This window comes from Mytilus galloprovincialis, chromosome 2, assembly GCF_965363235.1.
Source record: "Mytilus galloprovincialis chromosome 2, xbMytGall1.hap1.1, whole genome shotgun sequence".
NCBI lineage: Eukaryota > Metazoa > Mollusca > Bivalvia > Mytilida > Mytilidae > Mytilus > Mytilus galloprovincialis.
Window position 1 is genome coordinate 34998323 of NC_134839.1, and position 17434 is coordinate 35015756.

Here is a 17434-nt window from a genome sequence, read left to right on the forward strand (position 1 = left end):
CCCCCCCCCCCCCCAAAAAAAAAAACCGTTGGTAACCTAAAAGTGTATCATACATTGCATGTGTTTTCTTTCTACAGACAAATATGGTCAGCGTGCTTTTGTTGGAAAAGTCAACATGAATCAAAATAGTCCTGAGTATTATATAGAAACAGCAGAAGAATCAGCATCCGAGACGGAGAGGTATGTCAAAGATAAAACTAGAAAATTAACACTTGCTGAATTTTATATGTAACTTAAATGAGAATTGTCAATAAGAAGAAAAACATAAATATTTATGGACACAGGAAAGATAGGACTGTATTCTATCTGTCTGGCAGTCAGTGCCTTGTAAACGCATCGACTAAACGGCTAGTCGGAAATGGTTGATACAGCAAACAGTCACAAACATTATCTGTAGATGTACATAAAGGAATATAATCCCGGTCCAACATGCTGAAGTGAAATTACTTACTGCAGTTTTGCAATATTTCTCTTAAACGAAACTCTTGAAATATGTTTCATTTGGAAGAATGCTAATCAATCGTATTAAAAAGTAAGTACACTATCTATTTTATTCGGCAATAGGTCAAGAAAAATATGTTTTTCCATTAGAGAAAAAGGCGGGAAATAAATACTTATTACAATATATCTTAGAAATTTAAACAACTATAGAAACATATTTACATTAATTTTATACTTCTTCTTTTGTTTCAGATTTGTTAATTCAGTATTGGAGCGTAAGGTAATTTATATTTCAGATGATTCGTACTTTTGAGCGGAAAATCTCCGTTTCTTGAACATTTGATTCAACCACCCAACTGTTTTAATTTGAACGCCGCTGATGGTTTTTTTGTAGACGAAACGCGCATCTGGTGTCCAAAACTATAAGCTCTTCTATCTTTAATGAGTTTGTTTTACCATAAATGCAGTCAACATTGATGTACCTGGTCTAATATTTTCACGAAAAGCACAAATATCATCGAAGAAACTTCAGTTATCGGAAGCCCATCTCGTGCAGTTGAATTGGTAGTAAAATGATTTTTCTTCGATGACATTTGAGGCAAAAACATTAAAAATCCAAATCTTAATAAAAGTTTTGAAGAGCCAATACCTAAAAAAATACAAAAATTAAAACTCAAACCCGGACTTCAGTTAGCAGCATCCCATAGAACATGTCATAGATTACTTTATATTATTATATGGAATGAAGCCAGTGATATGATAAAAAGCAAAAATATAAATGGCAGTATACTGATTTCCAGGTGTTTAATGAAAATTATAAACGTTATAATTTGATAAATTGATACCATTTGTGGTCATTGGGTTTTAAAACAAATATATCCCAAAAACCTGTTGTTAAGATGTAACAAACGGGATTCCGTTTTTCGCCCTCATAGAAATGATAAAAAAAATTAGTATTATATTTTGAATATTTAATCTTTAAGTCTCTGAAAGTGTGTATTATATATTTCTGAAAATGACATAGGGCATTTCGAATGTAAAACAAGTCGTGTTGTTTTCCTGGTACTACAGTATCACAATATCTTGCATCAAAATTTTCCTAACAATATTACTTGGGACTGCATTTATCGATTCTCCATATTCATGAATAAAGATCTTACTAGTCTGGCAAATAAATCGTGGAAAACTCAGACAATGACTGCTGTTTGTTTTCTCAGCCGTACATACAATTATATAATTTTAACCCATTAACTAAGAGAAGTTCACAATAAAACGTTCATCAGAATCTTACCAGTTACTGTTTATTTCAAATGAACATTAGTGTACACGCTTTGTGATGCAGACAATGTTATTTTGCAGAATCAAAGAATACAACCCATTATTACCCCACGGTTTGCTGTATCTTGTGATCACAAATTGATGAATTATCTGGCAAAGTTGGCACATGACAAAGGACTTCATGTTCAGGTACAAATAAAGAGTCGTGTTTAACTATTACTTACTATTTTCAGATATTTGAGAAAAAACAACAAGTTTATCAACATGTATATTCGCTGGAAAAAATATGAACTAATTATTTTTTTTATCAATCAGTCCACGAAGAGTATAATATATAAAAATAGGTGTTATGTTAAATTTCAACGAGAAAATAAATCTGTTACAATTGTCAATTAAAAGAGGGGCGAAAATACCAGGGGGACAGTCAAACTCATAGATCGAAAATAAACTGACAATGTCATAGCTAAAAAAAGAGAAAGAGACAAACAGACAAATAGTAGTACATAGGACACAACATAGAAAACTAAAAGACTAAGCCACACGAATCACAACCAAATCGTGATGGCGTAACTAATACGTATTTTAAGCTAGAACATTGGTTGTTTGACTACTGTTGCTTTCATTTTGATGTTTCCATTCAGACTCACATCAGTGAAACAAAAGCTGAGATAGCCTGGATTGGTAATCTATATCCTGACCATGATCATTATGTAGACGTGTATGACCAGGAAGGACTTCTGAGTAAAAAGGTAAGTTTCACTTGTATGTAACCTAAATTGCTAATATTCTTCGTTATACCATGTATTGCCAGTTTCCTATTTCAAATATTTATTGCAAGTATTAGGTAAATGTATTTGTGTTTACTCATGTAAGATACGCCTGTTTGTGATTTATGAATGCAATGTTACTTCGTATATCTTTATATAAGCTTGTCTGTTATATGTTGTATTTGGTCTTTTTGTCATTTGCAGTGCATGAACACTTTGTGTGTCCTTATTTTCTCTATCATTAGAACTATTTTCAGTCTACATTATTATATCTTAATGTGCTGTGCTTCTTTTTGTCTCCTTTCACCATTAAGTATTCCCCCATTGTATGTCTGTAAACGTAGTATATAGGTGCTTGTGTGTACTATTTGTCTTGCTAGTGTTTTTCAGCGCCCTTTTTGCTCACTTCTTCGTTATAATCACGAATTGCTGCTTGTTTATTTCCTATTTTAGTATTGTTTTTGATTAACTTTTATAAATGACCAACATGTAGCCAGTTAAATATAATAATACCTTTTTTCATGATTCTGCATTGGACACATATTATTTGACGTTTATTAAAAAACATTTGTCGTGTAATACATAATGCTTCAAATAAAGATCTTAAAATACCAAGAAATCTCCGTCTTTTGTAAAAGAAAGTACATCTTAACTTCTATTCCTGAATCGGTATTATTTTAAATAGTTGGTTAAACCTGTTAGTTTCAGCTCCATAGGCTGGGATGTTACATCTTCTAATAACAGGGCATTGTAGTGGTGATGTATGCGTGAGTACCGGGACAAGAAAAGAAGGTGGAATGAAAATTAAATGAATCGACATAACTATTGTCCTACCGTCCAAACTTGTAGAGCTATTCTTCCTTTCGATAAATCTGAATTGAACATGACTGTCACTAGACATCAAAAATGAGGAACGAAGAAGTTCATTATCAAATTGATCAATCTTTTAAGAAAGATTTATTAGCTCCAATCAAGCCTTGATGTTCGTTTAAAAATTGTAATCCATCTAAAATCGATGACGCCATTAAAGAATCTTGCACACTTATTTTGCCACGTCCTAAAAAGGTAAAATTCTTAATCTGTTAAAAAAAGTTTTAAGAATTAATTGGAGAATATTGTGCCGGTTATGATAGTAAGCCGTATCCACGAAACACGTCCGTCATAACATATAATTATAGCGTAGGATTATCTCAGAAATTCACATATCAATGTATTCCTAAATATCGGTTTCGGGTATCATAGCATATTAAAAGATTGTTTTTTGTACTGTTTAAAATCATACAAATTTTGTTTATTGTAAAAAATCGTCCGTTGTAAATACCGATATATCAAATCAGCAAACGATGAAATTTCATCTTGTAAATTCAAACTCACAGTAAGTTACGAGTAGCATGGATTGGTTACATGTTTTCTAATCATTATTTTGATGTATATGACCATACAGGCTTGTTAAGGGTAAGTATTTCCATTATACAAATACTATTACATATATGACATGTTTTTATCTTATATTGACAGTATTATCTGTATGTAACATTTTATGCAAGTTTTTAATAAAATCGTTTTTTTATATAAATAATTCCTTTCAGGGTTGTATGTAATAAAATAAAATGCAGCCCTGTTCTTTATGTAATCACCTTTTCTATAACTTGTTGTCAGTGTTGCACTTTTTAGCTCACCTTGTGAACTTTACAATCACTTTGAGTCATCTGTATTGTTTTCTTTAAAAATCTCCTCTCAAGCTGCTCAATGGATTCAATGGAACCAATAAAATTGAGAATGGAAATGGGGAACGTGTCAATGTTTGTCTGTTTCCTAGTATATGAAAGTGTTTGTCCAGAGTGATCAATCAAGAAGCCCACTTTGTCTAAATTTAGAACATAGGGGTCGAAAGTAAAGATTATGAAATATATTTCTAAAACTCCGCAATTTAGAGAAAAACTGATGCGTATACGAAATTGTCAGCACATGACGTTAATTCTATCTATTCTGAAATTTTTGGAAAATAAACCCACTTGATTTGAAGTTATTTCCCCTAAAAAATTGAATTTTTACTATTTTGAATTTCTTTATCATTGTTTCAAAACTATACAATCTGCATGACAATATGTATATATCCTGAAAATTTGATATAAATATAACTACTAGTACTCGTATTGGGGTTAATGCCCATAACATATCAACTGTTATCGTCGAAAAAATCTATTGGGCTAATTAAAAGATGTAAATTACAATTAGGATCAGCACAAAAGGATTTATCTACCCTGAAAATTGGAGAAAAAAAGTCTTCTACCTATTTTGTAGTAATTGCACTTGAAAAACCTTTTATTGCCGTTTTGGGGTTAAGGTAATATGAAACACAAACAAAACCATACGATACTGACTTCTTATCTAAATCTTCCAAGCTTTATAAATTTCTTCCTTTGATATACACAAAATATAGTTCATTGATCAAAAGATTCTTTACATCCTATCTATGACTATTTCCAGAAATGTATCAATGAAATATATGCTCAGATATTCAAGTAATGAAAATTGATGGTATACCATAACTTTTAATGATAAAAATATAAATGATTTCATTGTTAAATTCATCTTTAAAAAATAAGAGTTATCTTTCTTTGTTTAGAATTCTATTTGAATCCACTACATTGTACAACTAATGCGTTATACAATGCAATATATAATTTTACTTCACATTGAGAAGTTTATGGTACCTTTATCCTTCAATGCTTACAAGCACATGGATTCTTCTTGTATTGGAAGAATATAATTCCCAAAATTGATCAGCACGGCAAAATCTATTGAATTACAAATTCAGTACAAATAGATGTAAGGAGATGTGGTATGAGTGCCAATGAGACAAGTCTCCATCAAAGTCACAACCTGCAAAAGCAAACTATTATAGGTCAAAGTACGGTCTTCAACATATAGCCTTTGAAAACCTTTTTTTGAAAATTTGCCCTTACAATAGACATATTTTCATATTTGTTTGCAATTTTGGCTATTACTTTGAAAACTTTAGTAGTAGTAAGGTTTAAAGAATTAACCACAAAAATTATCAGCATTTTAAGCTTTATCTGCCTTAACAGGGACAAATGATACAAGAGGGACAGTCAAACTCAAAGATGTCACAACCATTTAAATGGTTAGCATTTCTGTTTTTTGAAGTTTTGGTAACATTAAGAGCAACGCAAAGAGTAACTTTAGTATGTTTACATAACAGTCGTCCACACAGCAAACTAAGTATATGTTTTCACCAGATGAGCTATACAGACATTAGTCTGTCTCTTTATTAAATACTAAGTACATGGACATATCTATTTACTTCTTATTTCAGTTCTGTGCATTATTCCCTTTTTGGGTGGGATGTACCTTATTGATTATTCTGTAATGCACGTAGCTTCTATCTGTACTTCTTCATGTCTAGTTATCTCTCATTGTATGCCTGCTGTAAACTAGTGGAAAAGAGCTTCTTTGTATCCTAAATATTGCCATTGTTTTCCTATATAGTTATCAAAGGTACCAGGATTATAATTTTGTACGCCAGACGCGCGTTTCGTCTACATAAGACTCATCAGTGACGCTCATATCAAAACATTTATAAAGCCAAACAAGTACAAAGTTGAAGAGTGTGTTGCCTTTATTTTCCCGATGTGCCATCCATTTTAAAGCAATTGCGCACCGTTTCGTCATAATCATAATTTGCGCTTGTTATCTTTTTTGTTTTTGAAACGAGCGTCACTGATGAGTCTTTTTGTCTGACGCATTTTCTAAATGTTTATCCTGTTATCTGTGATAAGTTTTCTGATATCTTTTTACAAAATCGAATTAACAGACTTTGCCGGTTTAACATTATACCAAAGGGGGTTTGACCCATTTTACTTGAAAAAAGTTAAATAACAAAAATACAGAACTGCATAGGAAATTCAAAATAGAAAGACCGTTATAAAAATGCAATAAAACAAATAGTAATGAATTCATCATCGATACCAGGATTGAAATTTTGTATTTGCGCTAGACGCTCGTCTGGTCTACAAAAGACTCATAATTGAAGCTCGAAGAAAAAAATAGTTAAAAATGCCAAATGAAGTACGTAGTTGAAAAACTTTGAGGCAAAACAATTCCCGAGTTTCAAAGATTTGAAAACAGGTTATTATGTAATTATGACCATATCAATAATTCATGTCAACACAGACGTGCTGATTACTGAACTGGTGATATCCTCGGGGAATAAAAACTCTACCAGCAGCGGTATTGACCCAGTGGTTGTTAATAAACCCATCATCGATTAAAGGATTGAAATTTTCTTCAAAAAAGTCTTCAAAAGACCCACCATTAACGCTCGAATGAAAAAAAAATTAAAAACGATAAAAAATGTACGAAGTTAAAGAGCATTGAGGACAAAATATGACTAAAATTGTTTGCCAAATACAGCTAATGTAATCTATTCCTTAGGCAGAAAAGCTTAGTATTTCAAAAACTCAAAAGGTTATAATTATGACCATATCAATAATTCATGTCAACAAAATAGTAATGACGAAGTTGGCAAATAAAAGCGTTTCGCACGTGTCTAATTTTAATATGAGTTTTGAATATTTTTGATCACTGGAAAACATTTAATTTCACCTTTGTTTGGTAATTTTTTATTGTAGACAGTTTTAGCACATGGTATCTATTTAACAACAGAAGAGAGGAAAATAGTGAAAGATCGTGAATGTGGTATCTCACATTGTCCTAATTCTAACACATCGTAAGTACCTATGTCCATTTGTCAACGTATATTTGTTCCACCTAACAGAAGTTTCAATGGAAACTGTGTTATAAACATTGTCATAATATCTATTTCTGTTGGAACAAATATCATATACCATTTATTCCGTTAGGAACATATACTGTTATATTTATTCCTGTGGAAATAATATTCCAGAATATTTTTTCCTTTTGGAACTTATATTATAAAGGAACTTCTATTCCGTGACACATTGTCCTAATTCTAACACTTCGTAAGTACCCTATTGTTGGTAATTCGCAGTGTCCTAATTCTAACACATCGTAAGTAACCTATGTCCATTGTCCTAATTCTAACACATCGTAAATACCCTATGTCCATTGTCTTAATTTTAACACATCATAAGTACCCTCTGTCAATTGTCCTAATTCTAACACATCGTATTAAAGTAAGCTAAGTTATTGGTTTGTAGCTCTAAACAATGTAATTTCCAGTAACTCCAAAATATTTATATTGACAGACATAATCGTATATAGGATCATCGTATTAATAATGATTAGCAAAAAGAGTTCATTAACATTTAATTTGGACACTTAAACATAGAAGCATGACTTTGTTCATTTTGACACTTAAGTATAGACGCATAGATAGTTTTGCCTTTTTGTTTTTAAATATGTTTGTCTTTCGTTGTTTTTCATTGTTTTAATGGTCATGTTGGTTTTTATATGACATTTTCATTATGATGGTACCTTTTTATATATTCTCCTTTTTTTAATGGTAAGAATTGAAATAACGGTAGCTTAAACCCAGCTTTTGCCAAACCGACGATACATAGATGCATTTACTTTATTTACTTAAGATAAATTTAAAATAAATAAAGGCAACAGTAGTATACTGCTTATCAAAAAATCGTAAATCGATGGGAAAAAAAATGGGGGTAATAAACTTAAACTGAGGGAAACGCATTAAATATAAGAGGACAACAACGACACAACATTAAAATGTAGCACACACAGAAACGGACTAAGCATTAGACAAAATCCGACGAGAATAACAAATATAACATCAAAACCAAATACATGAATATGGGATAGAAAAGTACCGTGACACGTCCTATAGGAATGTGAATTCACACTCAAATATAAGAGAAAACAAACGACACAACGGAAACACAACGTTAAAATGTAACACACACAGAAACGATCCATAATAAAACAATGGCCATATTTCCGACTTGGTACAGGACATTTTTTAAAAGAAAAAAATGGTGGGTTGAACCTGGGATTGTGGCATGCCAAAAATTGAGAATGGAAATGGAAAATATGCCAAAGAGACAACAACCTGACCAGAAGGACAGAAAACAACCGACGCTAAACAGTGGGTCTCCAACACAACGAGAAATTCCCGCATTCGTAGTCGGCTTCATTTGAACCTATACACAAAAAACTTTGTATGCTTGAATACGTTAGAAGCTATTTGAGCAAAAGGGCAAAACAAAGAATAAACAAGCAAATTTTAAGTTTTGAATGATGGAGTTGGGACAATCGAGAATATTTTAAAAAAGTCATTGACAAATCTTGTCAGTCCTGAAACCTTGACCGCTAAATGGGCGATACCATTAGATCTTGTCAGTCCTGAAACATTGAACGCTGAGTGAACGATACCATTAGGTATATAAACAGTCCAACGACAACAGTTTTATACATTTGATGTTTCCGAAGCGCTTTCTGGATTTATTTTCATCAGGAATGATTAAACCCAAAAATTGGAAACCATCTTTAAGATTTTTGAAAGACTTAAAGAAAGCTGTATGACATAAGGGGACATTAAAGAAAAAATAATATAAATCATCTAATAAATATCATCTTTGCCTAATGGAGTTCGAAAATTAGTTTCTAAAATTAACAATTATGAGCTGTATGACTACATTATTAACTTTGTTTGGGGAATTTGACACGTTCATTAATAGTTTTTTTAGTTAAAGAAAGACACTTTATATATCTTGTAAGTACTGAATAAGAAGAAAGTATCTATAGTGGTTATGAATTTCCTGAAGGAAAAAAAAAGAAGATATGAACTCAGTGTGGTTAGACAAAGACAAGGGTTAATGTCAGCCTGTAAGAATGATAATAGAAAATTTAGCGGTGGCATTGTGAGGTATATGACGAGTTATTATAAAGTCATACTTACGTAATGATGTTTTTATTATAAATAGAATTCGAAGTGGTACGTGTGATGTTAGACAACTGTTAGATGAAGGTATTAAGGTCGGTTTAGGAACTGGTGAGTAACAGTATTATTTAGTTATAATGACAAATGAGTTGATAACTGTACCTTATGCGCAATACGACAATTATTATTTCTCTATTGATGTTGGAGATCGCAATATTTGTGAATCCAAAATAGTATAACACGCTTAAGAGCTGATCAAACCAAAATAAACTACGATGTAACCAAAGTTGTTCATGAAGCGCAAAGCTTTGCTTGAGGGAGATATATTCCTTCATTTCAAATGAAATTTCAAAAAATGTATAACAGCACACAAACAATAAATTAATATGCATGCCAGTGCAAAAGAACTTGCCACTGTGCTAATGATACTGTCGGAGAATTACAGTCCTGAAGTATCGGTCATGTTGTAGTCATAATATCAGCGGTATCTATTTTACTGCACAAGATGCGCATTTAAACAAAAAATCACGTCTCTTCAGTTATGCTTTAGACCAAAATATTTGTGAATCACAAACATAATACAAACATTGAAAAATAAATGAAAACAAAACTGGTCTGAAATATTGAAAAAGTCAAATGCAGGAATATGTAAAAAATAATCTTAAAACGACACTTGTATTGATGGACAGATGGAAATGATAGTTACAAGCGATAACTTATATTTCTATCAGTTGGAAGAATTACGGGTATGCGAGAATGTAACATCTTGTAAAGTGTTGTCATCAATTCGTAAATTTTACGACGCCATCACGAGTTGGTTGACCGATATGGATTTACCCTTTCACAGATGATATCGGATATGTTCATTACGTCATAACTACAATCCCCTTCCCTTTTCATGAATGTGACCTACCGAATTAGACTATTTACCGGGATTGTAATAATATGAGTAACACGACGGGTGCCACATGCGGAGCCGGATCTACTTACCCTTCCGGAGCACCTTAGATCACCCCCAGTTTTTTGTGGGGTTCGTGTTGCTTAGTCTTTAGTTTTCTATGTTGTGTCATGTATACTATTATTTGTCTGTTTGTCTTTTTTATTTTTAGTCATGGCGTTGTCAGTTTATTTAGACCTATGAGTTTGAATGTCCCTCTGGTATCTTTTGCCCCTCTTTTGTCACATATATGAAGTCATTTGTGTAGTATACAAATCTGATAGACATGCCCTCAGATTTCTTCCGCCATTCCTGTTGTATCCCTTCCTGGTCATTTTCCTTTCATTAAATTATTTCGTTGAATAATTGTATTGTTTCAATGTATGTCAGTCAATCACGTTACCTTTTGTAGATTGTTCTGGTGGATACAGCACGTCGATGCACGATGCCATGAGATGTTGTTTGCATGTGTCAAACTTTCACGCGATTCACACAGAAAAGGTCCATATATCTCACAGAGAAGCTTTCATGATGGCAACATTAGGAGGGGCACAAGGTAAGAAATATCTTCATCATCTGTTCATGTGTATACAGGAAAAGACAGAGATATTAAATATGAATGTCAAAATATCTTGGAGTTTTAAATCAGTGTTTGTTTGATATTGAAAATAACACGGGCTTAATTGTATGTGTTCAAGTTTCTAGTTTTACCTTCACCAAGAACTCTCAAATATAAAAAAAGTATATATATATAAAAAGTAAAGATCAAGTAAAACCCATAACTTGTGAAGAGACTTATATGTTTGTTTGATTTTCAAATACCGGAATTGTAATCTTCTTTTATTTATTTTCTTAATTACGAATGAAAACATATGCATAGACATGTTAGTCATCTACTGAAGTTTATGTTCTATCTGATCTAATGATGCTTCAATTTGTATGTAGTATTTTTTATATTAGTAGCTAACACACTTTTTTTTAAATTTTATTCAGTTTTGGATCTTGCCGATACAGTTGGAAACTTTGAAGTAGGAAAGGCATTTGATGCTCTTGCTGTTGACGTTACAAAAGAAGGTTCACAGATTGATATATTTGAGAATGATACAAAAGACGACATTTTTCAGAAATTTATCTATTTAGGTAAGAACATGAATTCAAAAATGAGAACATTAGCATTTACAAATGGTTTATCACGCTTATATATAGACATGTCTGTAAATTGATATTTTATAATAAAATTGAGAAAGGAAATGGGGAATGTGTCAAAGCGACAACCACCCGACCATAGAGCAGACAACAGCCGAAGGCCACCAATGGGTCTTCAATGAAGCGAGAAACTCCCGCACCCTGAGGCGTCCTTCAGCTGGCCCCCTGGCCCTGACTTGGGCGGGGTTAAACATGTTTATGAGATCTCAACCCTCCCCTGTACCTCTAGCCAATGTAGAAAAGGAAACGCATAACAATACGCACATTAAAATTCAGTTCAAGAGAAGTCCGAGTCCGATGTCAGAAGATGTAACAAAAGAAAATTAACAAAATGACAATAATATATAAATAACAACAGACTACTAGCAGTTAACTGACATGCCAGCTCCGGACCTTAATTAAACTGATTGAAAGATTATGTTTTTATGATATGAAAATTAGGCACAATCACTCCCGTAAGGGGTTTAGTATCATACTATCATAAAATATATGAGAAGAACCTAACCCGTGTCATGCCAACTTATTTAAAAAAACAAATTCCTATCTCAAGCACATATCAAACATTTATAAATCAAAACTAAAGATAAAAAAATTATTATAATTAACGCAAAATAACAAGAAGCATAACCATTTTTATCTAAAGACACATCTTCATAGTATTAGAAATTGGCATTTTAAAATGTTTGTCATATTCAGGTACCACTTAATTACTGAACATTATCTTTGGAGAATGCCTGTATCAAGTCAGGAATATTAGAACTGTTTTCCATTCGTTATGATGGTTGATAAAGTCTACCGTTTGATTTTGTTGGTTTCTATGCACTTACCCTTTTTTGAATGAACCTTTTTTAAAAACGCTTTTTTTGTTAAACTTTTTTATCACCAGACGGCTCCTGATATGATTATTATTACCTTCTGGACTTACAGTCCATCATTGGTTGTTTTGACTTATTCAAATCTTCGAGTTTATATTTGTACATTAATGAAACCTAAATCCATTTGTGAAATCGTAAAATATAAAATTTTGAAGAAGGAAACCAAACCGAAGTTTGGTTTATTGATGACAATGATAAAATATCAATATGTTTATCAAATTATGGTTCATTTATTATTTTGAACTTTATGTAAGCAACACGCAATGTGTTACGAACTAATTGAATATAAATTGTTTTTCATAAATTTACACATTACCAGTGATTACTGTCGAATGTTTAACTTGTCAAGTGTTGTAAGGTCACGTGTTGAATACCGTTTCGTATAGAAATACTTATTATACCTTATATTTGAAAATCACTGTTCACAGATAGGTCTCCCTCTTATCTTGACCTTCATCTAGAATTCGACAATGAGAGCCGATCGAAAACAAAACTTTGCGACAAAAGGATTCAACTTTCCAGTCGTGAATTTTCTATTTCTATGTAGCAACATTCCAGATCCGCCTGTATACGCATATTTCTCCCAGTAAATACGATATTCCAGGGCTTGTATTTCCTATCATGATTTCCTTAAATATAGAATTGCTGCTCACAATGAAGCTATTAAACCCAAAGTTCCAAGTAGTAGACTTGAAAACATCCGTTCGAACATACAACGGATAATATCACGAGTTAGTTGACCGTTGTGAAGTATTCGTTTCACTGATGATAGCGGATATGCCCCAATTGTCGTATGTACAATCCCGTCACCCTTTCTTCGAATGTGACCGACCGATCTAGACTTATTCCCGGGTTTGTACTAATATGAGCAACACGACGGATGCCACATGTGGAGAAGGATCTGCTTACCCTTCAACAGCACCAAATAGCACCCTTTTTTTGGTGGGGTTCTTGTTTCTCAGGCTTCGGTTTTCTATGTTGTGCTTTGAGTACTACTGTAATTGTACTTATGTTCGCGGTGTATTTATTTTGACGAATTTCGCGGTTGGTTTATTATCGCGAAAATAAATACACGCGAATCTAAATTAAACCTTTCAACTGAAAGGCAATAATTATAAAATCGCGGAAATAAATAACCGCGAACGTGTTTGGAAAACCCAATTCGCGAAAATAAGTACCTCTTGATTAGTTAGGTAAATCATTGTATCAACTGATATCAAAAGTTAATAATTGATTGATTATGTGTCTGTGCAAGTTTTTAAATGCTCTTGGTTTTTTTTTAACTAAATACATTATATACTATGGCAGTTGCTGGCGTTTATAAGCAGAAATATTAAAAAAAATAAACTGAAAAACAAAACGGAGAACGTCATAAATCTTTGTCATTGACGTTGTCTAGGAAATTACTATTGATAATAAGAAAGCTCTCTCAAATCCTATATTAACCGCTAATGATTTTCCCATTGTGAATATATAAAATATTTAAGAATTGATTCCTTTTGTGTATAACCAATTAGAAAAAAAAAACTGTAAAGTCATTTATGAAAACTTTTGAGTAAATGCTTTTATATTTGTTTTAGGTAATGAACATAATTTTACAAGGATATATATTGATGGTGTGGATGTTCTACCAAAGTTATGAAATGATAATGTTTCTGTAGAAAAATCAAACAGCATTAGAGACTTAAACTAAAATCAAACAGCATTAGAGACTTAAACTGAGAGTGAAGACAGACTACATGAAGATGTATACACATAAGTGTTTTAATTCTTATGCTACACCAAAAGTTTACTGCAGGTTTTACGAATACTACCTCGTGAAAATATATATTTATGTCTATGTTACCATTCTAAATATGCCAGCAAAATATCTTCAAAATTAACGAATAAAATTTGTTATTGTGTTTATGTTTATCTTTTGCTGTGAAGAATCTACGGAAATTGATGAAACTCTTGAAATCAAATTGTGCAAAGTGTGATTCAACGAGACAGCTTTGTTTATTATGTAGTCATTTATCTACATAGGGTTCATGTAAATACTTCAACATCAATAATTTTTTAGAATCCAACTTTGAAGAGAGTTCTTTATTCTCGGGAAAATGAACTAAATAAACTCATCATAGATATTAGGACTAAATTTTATATATACGCCAGACGCGCGTTTCGTCTACAAAAGACTCATCAGTGACGCTCGAATTCAAAACAGTTAAAAAAGCAAACAAAAAAGCCCCCCAAAAAATAAGATATATCACGTAGATATATATAAGAAGATATGGTATGAGTGACAATGAGACCAAAAGTTACATATGGTTTTGTTTTAATAATAACATTTCTTTGTTTTAATAGCGAAAGAAGATAATCATGTTATAATTTCCAGCAAAGGTCAATGCCGCTGCTATTTAACTGTTAGTTCCCTAGTAAATCATTAAAACGCTAGTTAATGCTTTGCAGCTAAGACGGCTAATTACTTCCTTTTTTAAGTTTTCAGCTGATAAATTTTATAATTAAGAATTTGAAGTTCCAATTTCTGACCATAATTCTTTTAAGATTCCTTTCAGTCATGTAGCACAGAAGTTATGCATCTTGCACTTTCATGTGTTTGTGGGTCCTGCGGAAGTGGCACAGTGATTTTCCATTTCGTTGTCGGCAACGTCTACATTTAAGTTATTTATATTTCTCTAATTTTAACTCGATTTATCACTTACCTGAACGTGAAAATTTAACTGCCGAGAGTGGATAAATATCATATCACACGTGATGCAGTGGTATACACTACATTTAATAACTTTGCCAAAGATTCCAGGGATTTTATAAAACTTGGTCATATACATATGATTCAAAACTGTATCCAGAACAACAGTTTGAATTCTTTTGATGTTTTCGGTTTTTTTTGCTGATCAATACTTTGACCTAACTGTTGGTTTTGTTTTTGTAGTTTATATTAAGTTGCGGTCTAAATCAAATATTTTGAAGACATCAATAACTTTGTAAAACTTTCATAGAATTTTACCAGATGTTCTTCATCTAAATTCAGTTTCCACAGTAATATTTTCAAAATTTTCCCCTCTGTTGCCTCAAAATGGGCATTTTTTTTTGGAAATATAGATACTGTTAGGAATAGTGTTTGGTTAAAGTTAATGATAATCATTAACTTTGTTAACCTTCATGAAATTTGTGAGCTTAGAAAGAAGATTTTGTTTTATGATTAAGAGATGACATCCCATTCAAACAAAATGTTTACCGACAGATGGAGGATTGAGTAAGAAATAGCATGTGAAGAAACCAAAAGATTTGTTTTTGATTTCAATATCTTTCTGTTAAATTGACTTAGTTTTTAGAAGTCAAAATTGCTTTTTTTTTTAAATGTCAGCAGCCATTTCAATCGAGGCAAATGATTCTGTGGAACCCTTATCGATTCTTTGTTTGTGTTAAGTGTTTATGGATAAATACAGAAACCGCTTTGGACGCATGAAATGTATTAAATGGTTTATTCATTTTTAAACTTGAAAACAATTCCCGATAATTGATAAATTTCATGCGACTAAAACGCCTTCCTGCTTATCAGGAACGATCAAGGCTGAGTATGTATTGAATATCCTACTGTTGCGGACCTTTTTGATCAAACACACATTTTAGCCATCTATACTCAACTTTGCCACAGAGAGGTGGGTTGTGATTTGTTCTTAAAAAAAAAAGACAATTTCAGAAAGGTTGATTATAAATCCTTTAGTATCGATGTAACTGAGCTGATGATACCTTCGGTGACAGACTGATATTCTTATATCTACGGTATCGATCACTTTATAAATAAAGGCTTTTCTTGATTTTGTCAACACAGGAGCGTTCAAAGCCGAAAAATTGAAAGCCAAGGACGAATAGCAACAGGCATAGTTAATGAGTAAAAGACACCCTATAAGTTTCCGAAAAAGAGCAGGATAATACCGCTACAAGGCAGCACTTCTACCAGCAGAGTGGAAAGGGATGAATATAAGTAATGTATTGATGACTTGTTTCCCAATCCACTATAAATACATATGTCTAAACTAAGAGTAATATAAAGTTTGACAAAAAAACCTGAATATAGTTACCGAATCCATCCCAAGTCAACTTTGCCTAATGGAGGTGAAACCCTAGTTTATTCTTATAAATGGACAGTTGCAGAAAGGTTTGTTATAATTCATTGTTATAACCGAAATACTATCTAATAAGCCGATGGTACCTGCAGAGACTGATAGACCTCCAGCAGCGGTATTGACTTAGTACTGTAACATGTGTAAAGACTGAAAACAAACTTCATAAAAGTCGTGCGTCCGCAAACCTTTCATTGATTTACCTTCATCAGGAACAATCAGAGCAATAACATTAAAGATAAGGATACTGACTTGACATATTATGTAGACATATATATCTATTGTTGAACGGGGGTTATCCTCTTTTTAACATATTTGATTCTCGTAATGTCCTTTTGTAATTTATTGTGGTTAAGCCTGTGACTCATTGATGTATATCTACTTGTATGTACCTACATTTCAATCTCATTTAAATACATGTACAATGAACTTAAGAGTTTGATATATATATATTGTTCTCATGACATACATTGCATTACCGAATACTTAAAAAAAAGTCTTCAAGCTATGAGATTGTAAGAAGATAAAAACATCTGCGTTTGAAGTTTATTATATATACAGAAAAATACATATATGAATTGATGTATTAACCTTCAAAAATATCTAAAGGTAAAAATGGGTCAATGGGACATTATATAATCAGTATTATGAAATTATTTCTTTTTTGATTTACGCAATTATTTAAATGTATGACAACATTTCTTACGGTTTACAGATCGCAATTGAAATATAGAATAATTAAATTAATCGCTGTTATATGTTGCCCAGCATTTCGTAACAAAGTATGCTATACAAATAAAGATGATACGAGTAATAAACTTTATGTCACAAAAACTCAAATTGTCATACTCAGCATGCCCGTACTCATAATTCAATGTTTCGGAAAAGGGAAAATA

At 32.1% G+C, this 17434-nt stretch overlaps 1 protein-coding gene across 1 annotated transcript in view; it reads left to right on the top strand.

Annotated features, from left to right (window-relative positions):
• LOC143063463 (guanine deaminase-like) overlaps positions 1 to 14312 on the top strand; it is a 37932-nt gene extending 23620 nt beyond the window's left edge. The window contains exons 5-13 of the mRNA XM_076235634.1: positions 78 to 180; positions 694 to 721; positions 1801 to 1908; positions 2361 to 2468; positions 7142 to 7239; positions 9434 to 9501; positions 10740 to 10883; positions 11321 to 11467; positions 13989 to 14312. Of these exons, the coding sequence (XP_076091749.1) occupies positions 78 to 180; positions 694 to 721; positions 1801 to 1908; positions 2361 to 2468; positions 7142 to 7239; positions 9434 to 9501; positions 10740 to 10883; positions 11321 to 11467; positions 13989 to 14050 (866 nt within the window). The 3' untranslated portion in view covers positions 14051 to 14312. The remainder of the gene's footprint in view (positions 1 to 77; positions 181 to 693; positions 722 to 1800; positions 1909 to 2360; positions 2469 to 7141; positions 7240 to 9433; positions 9502 to 10739; positions 10884 to 11320; positions 11468 to 13988) is intronic.
• The last annotated feature ends 3122 nt before the right edge of the window (positions 14313 to 17434 follow it).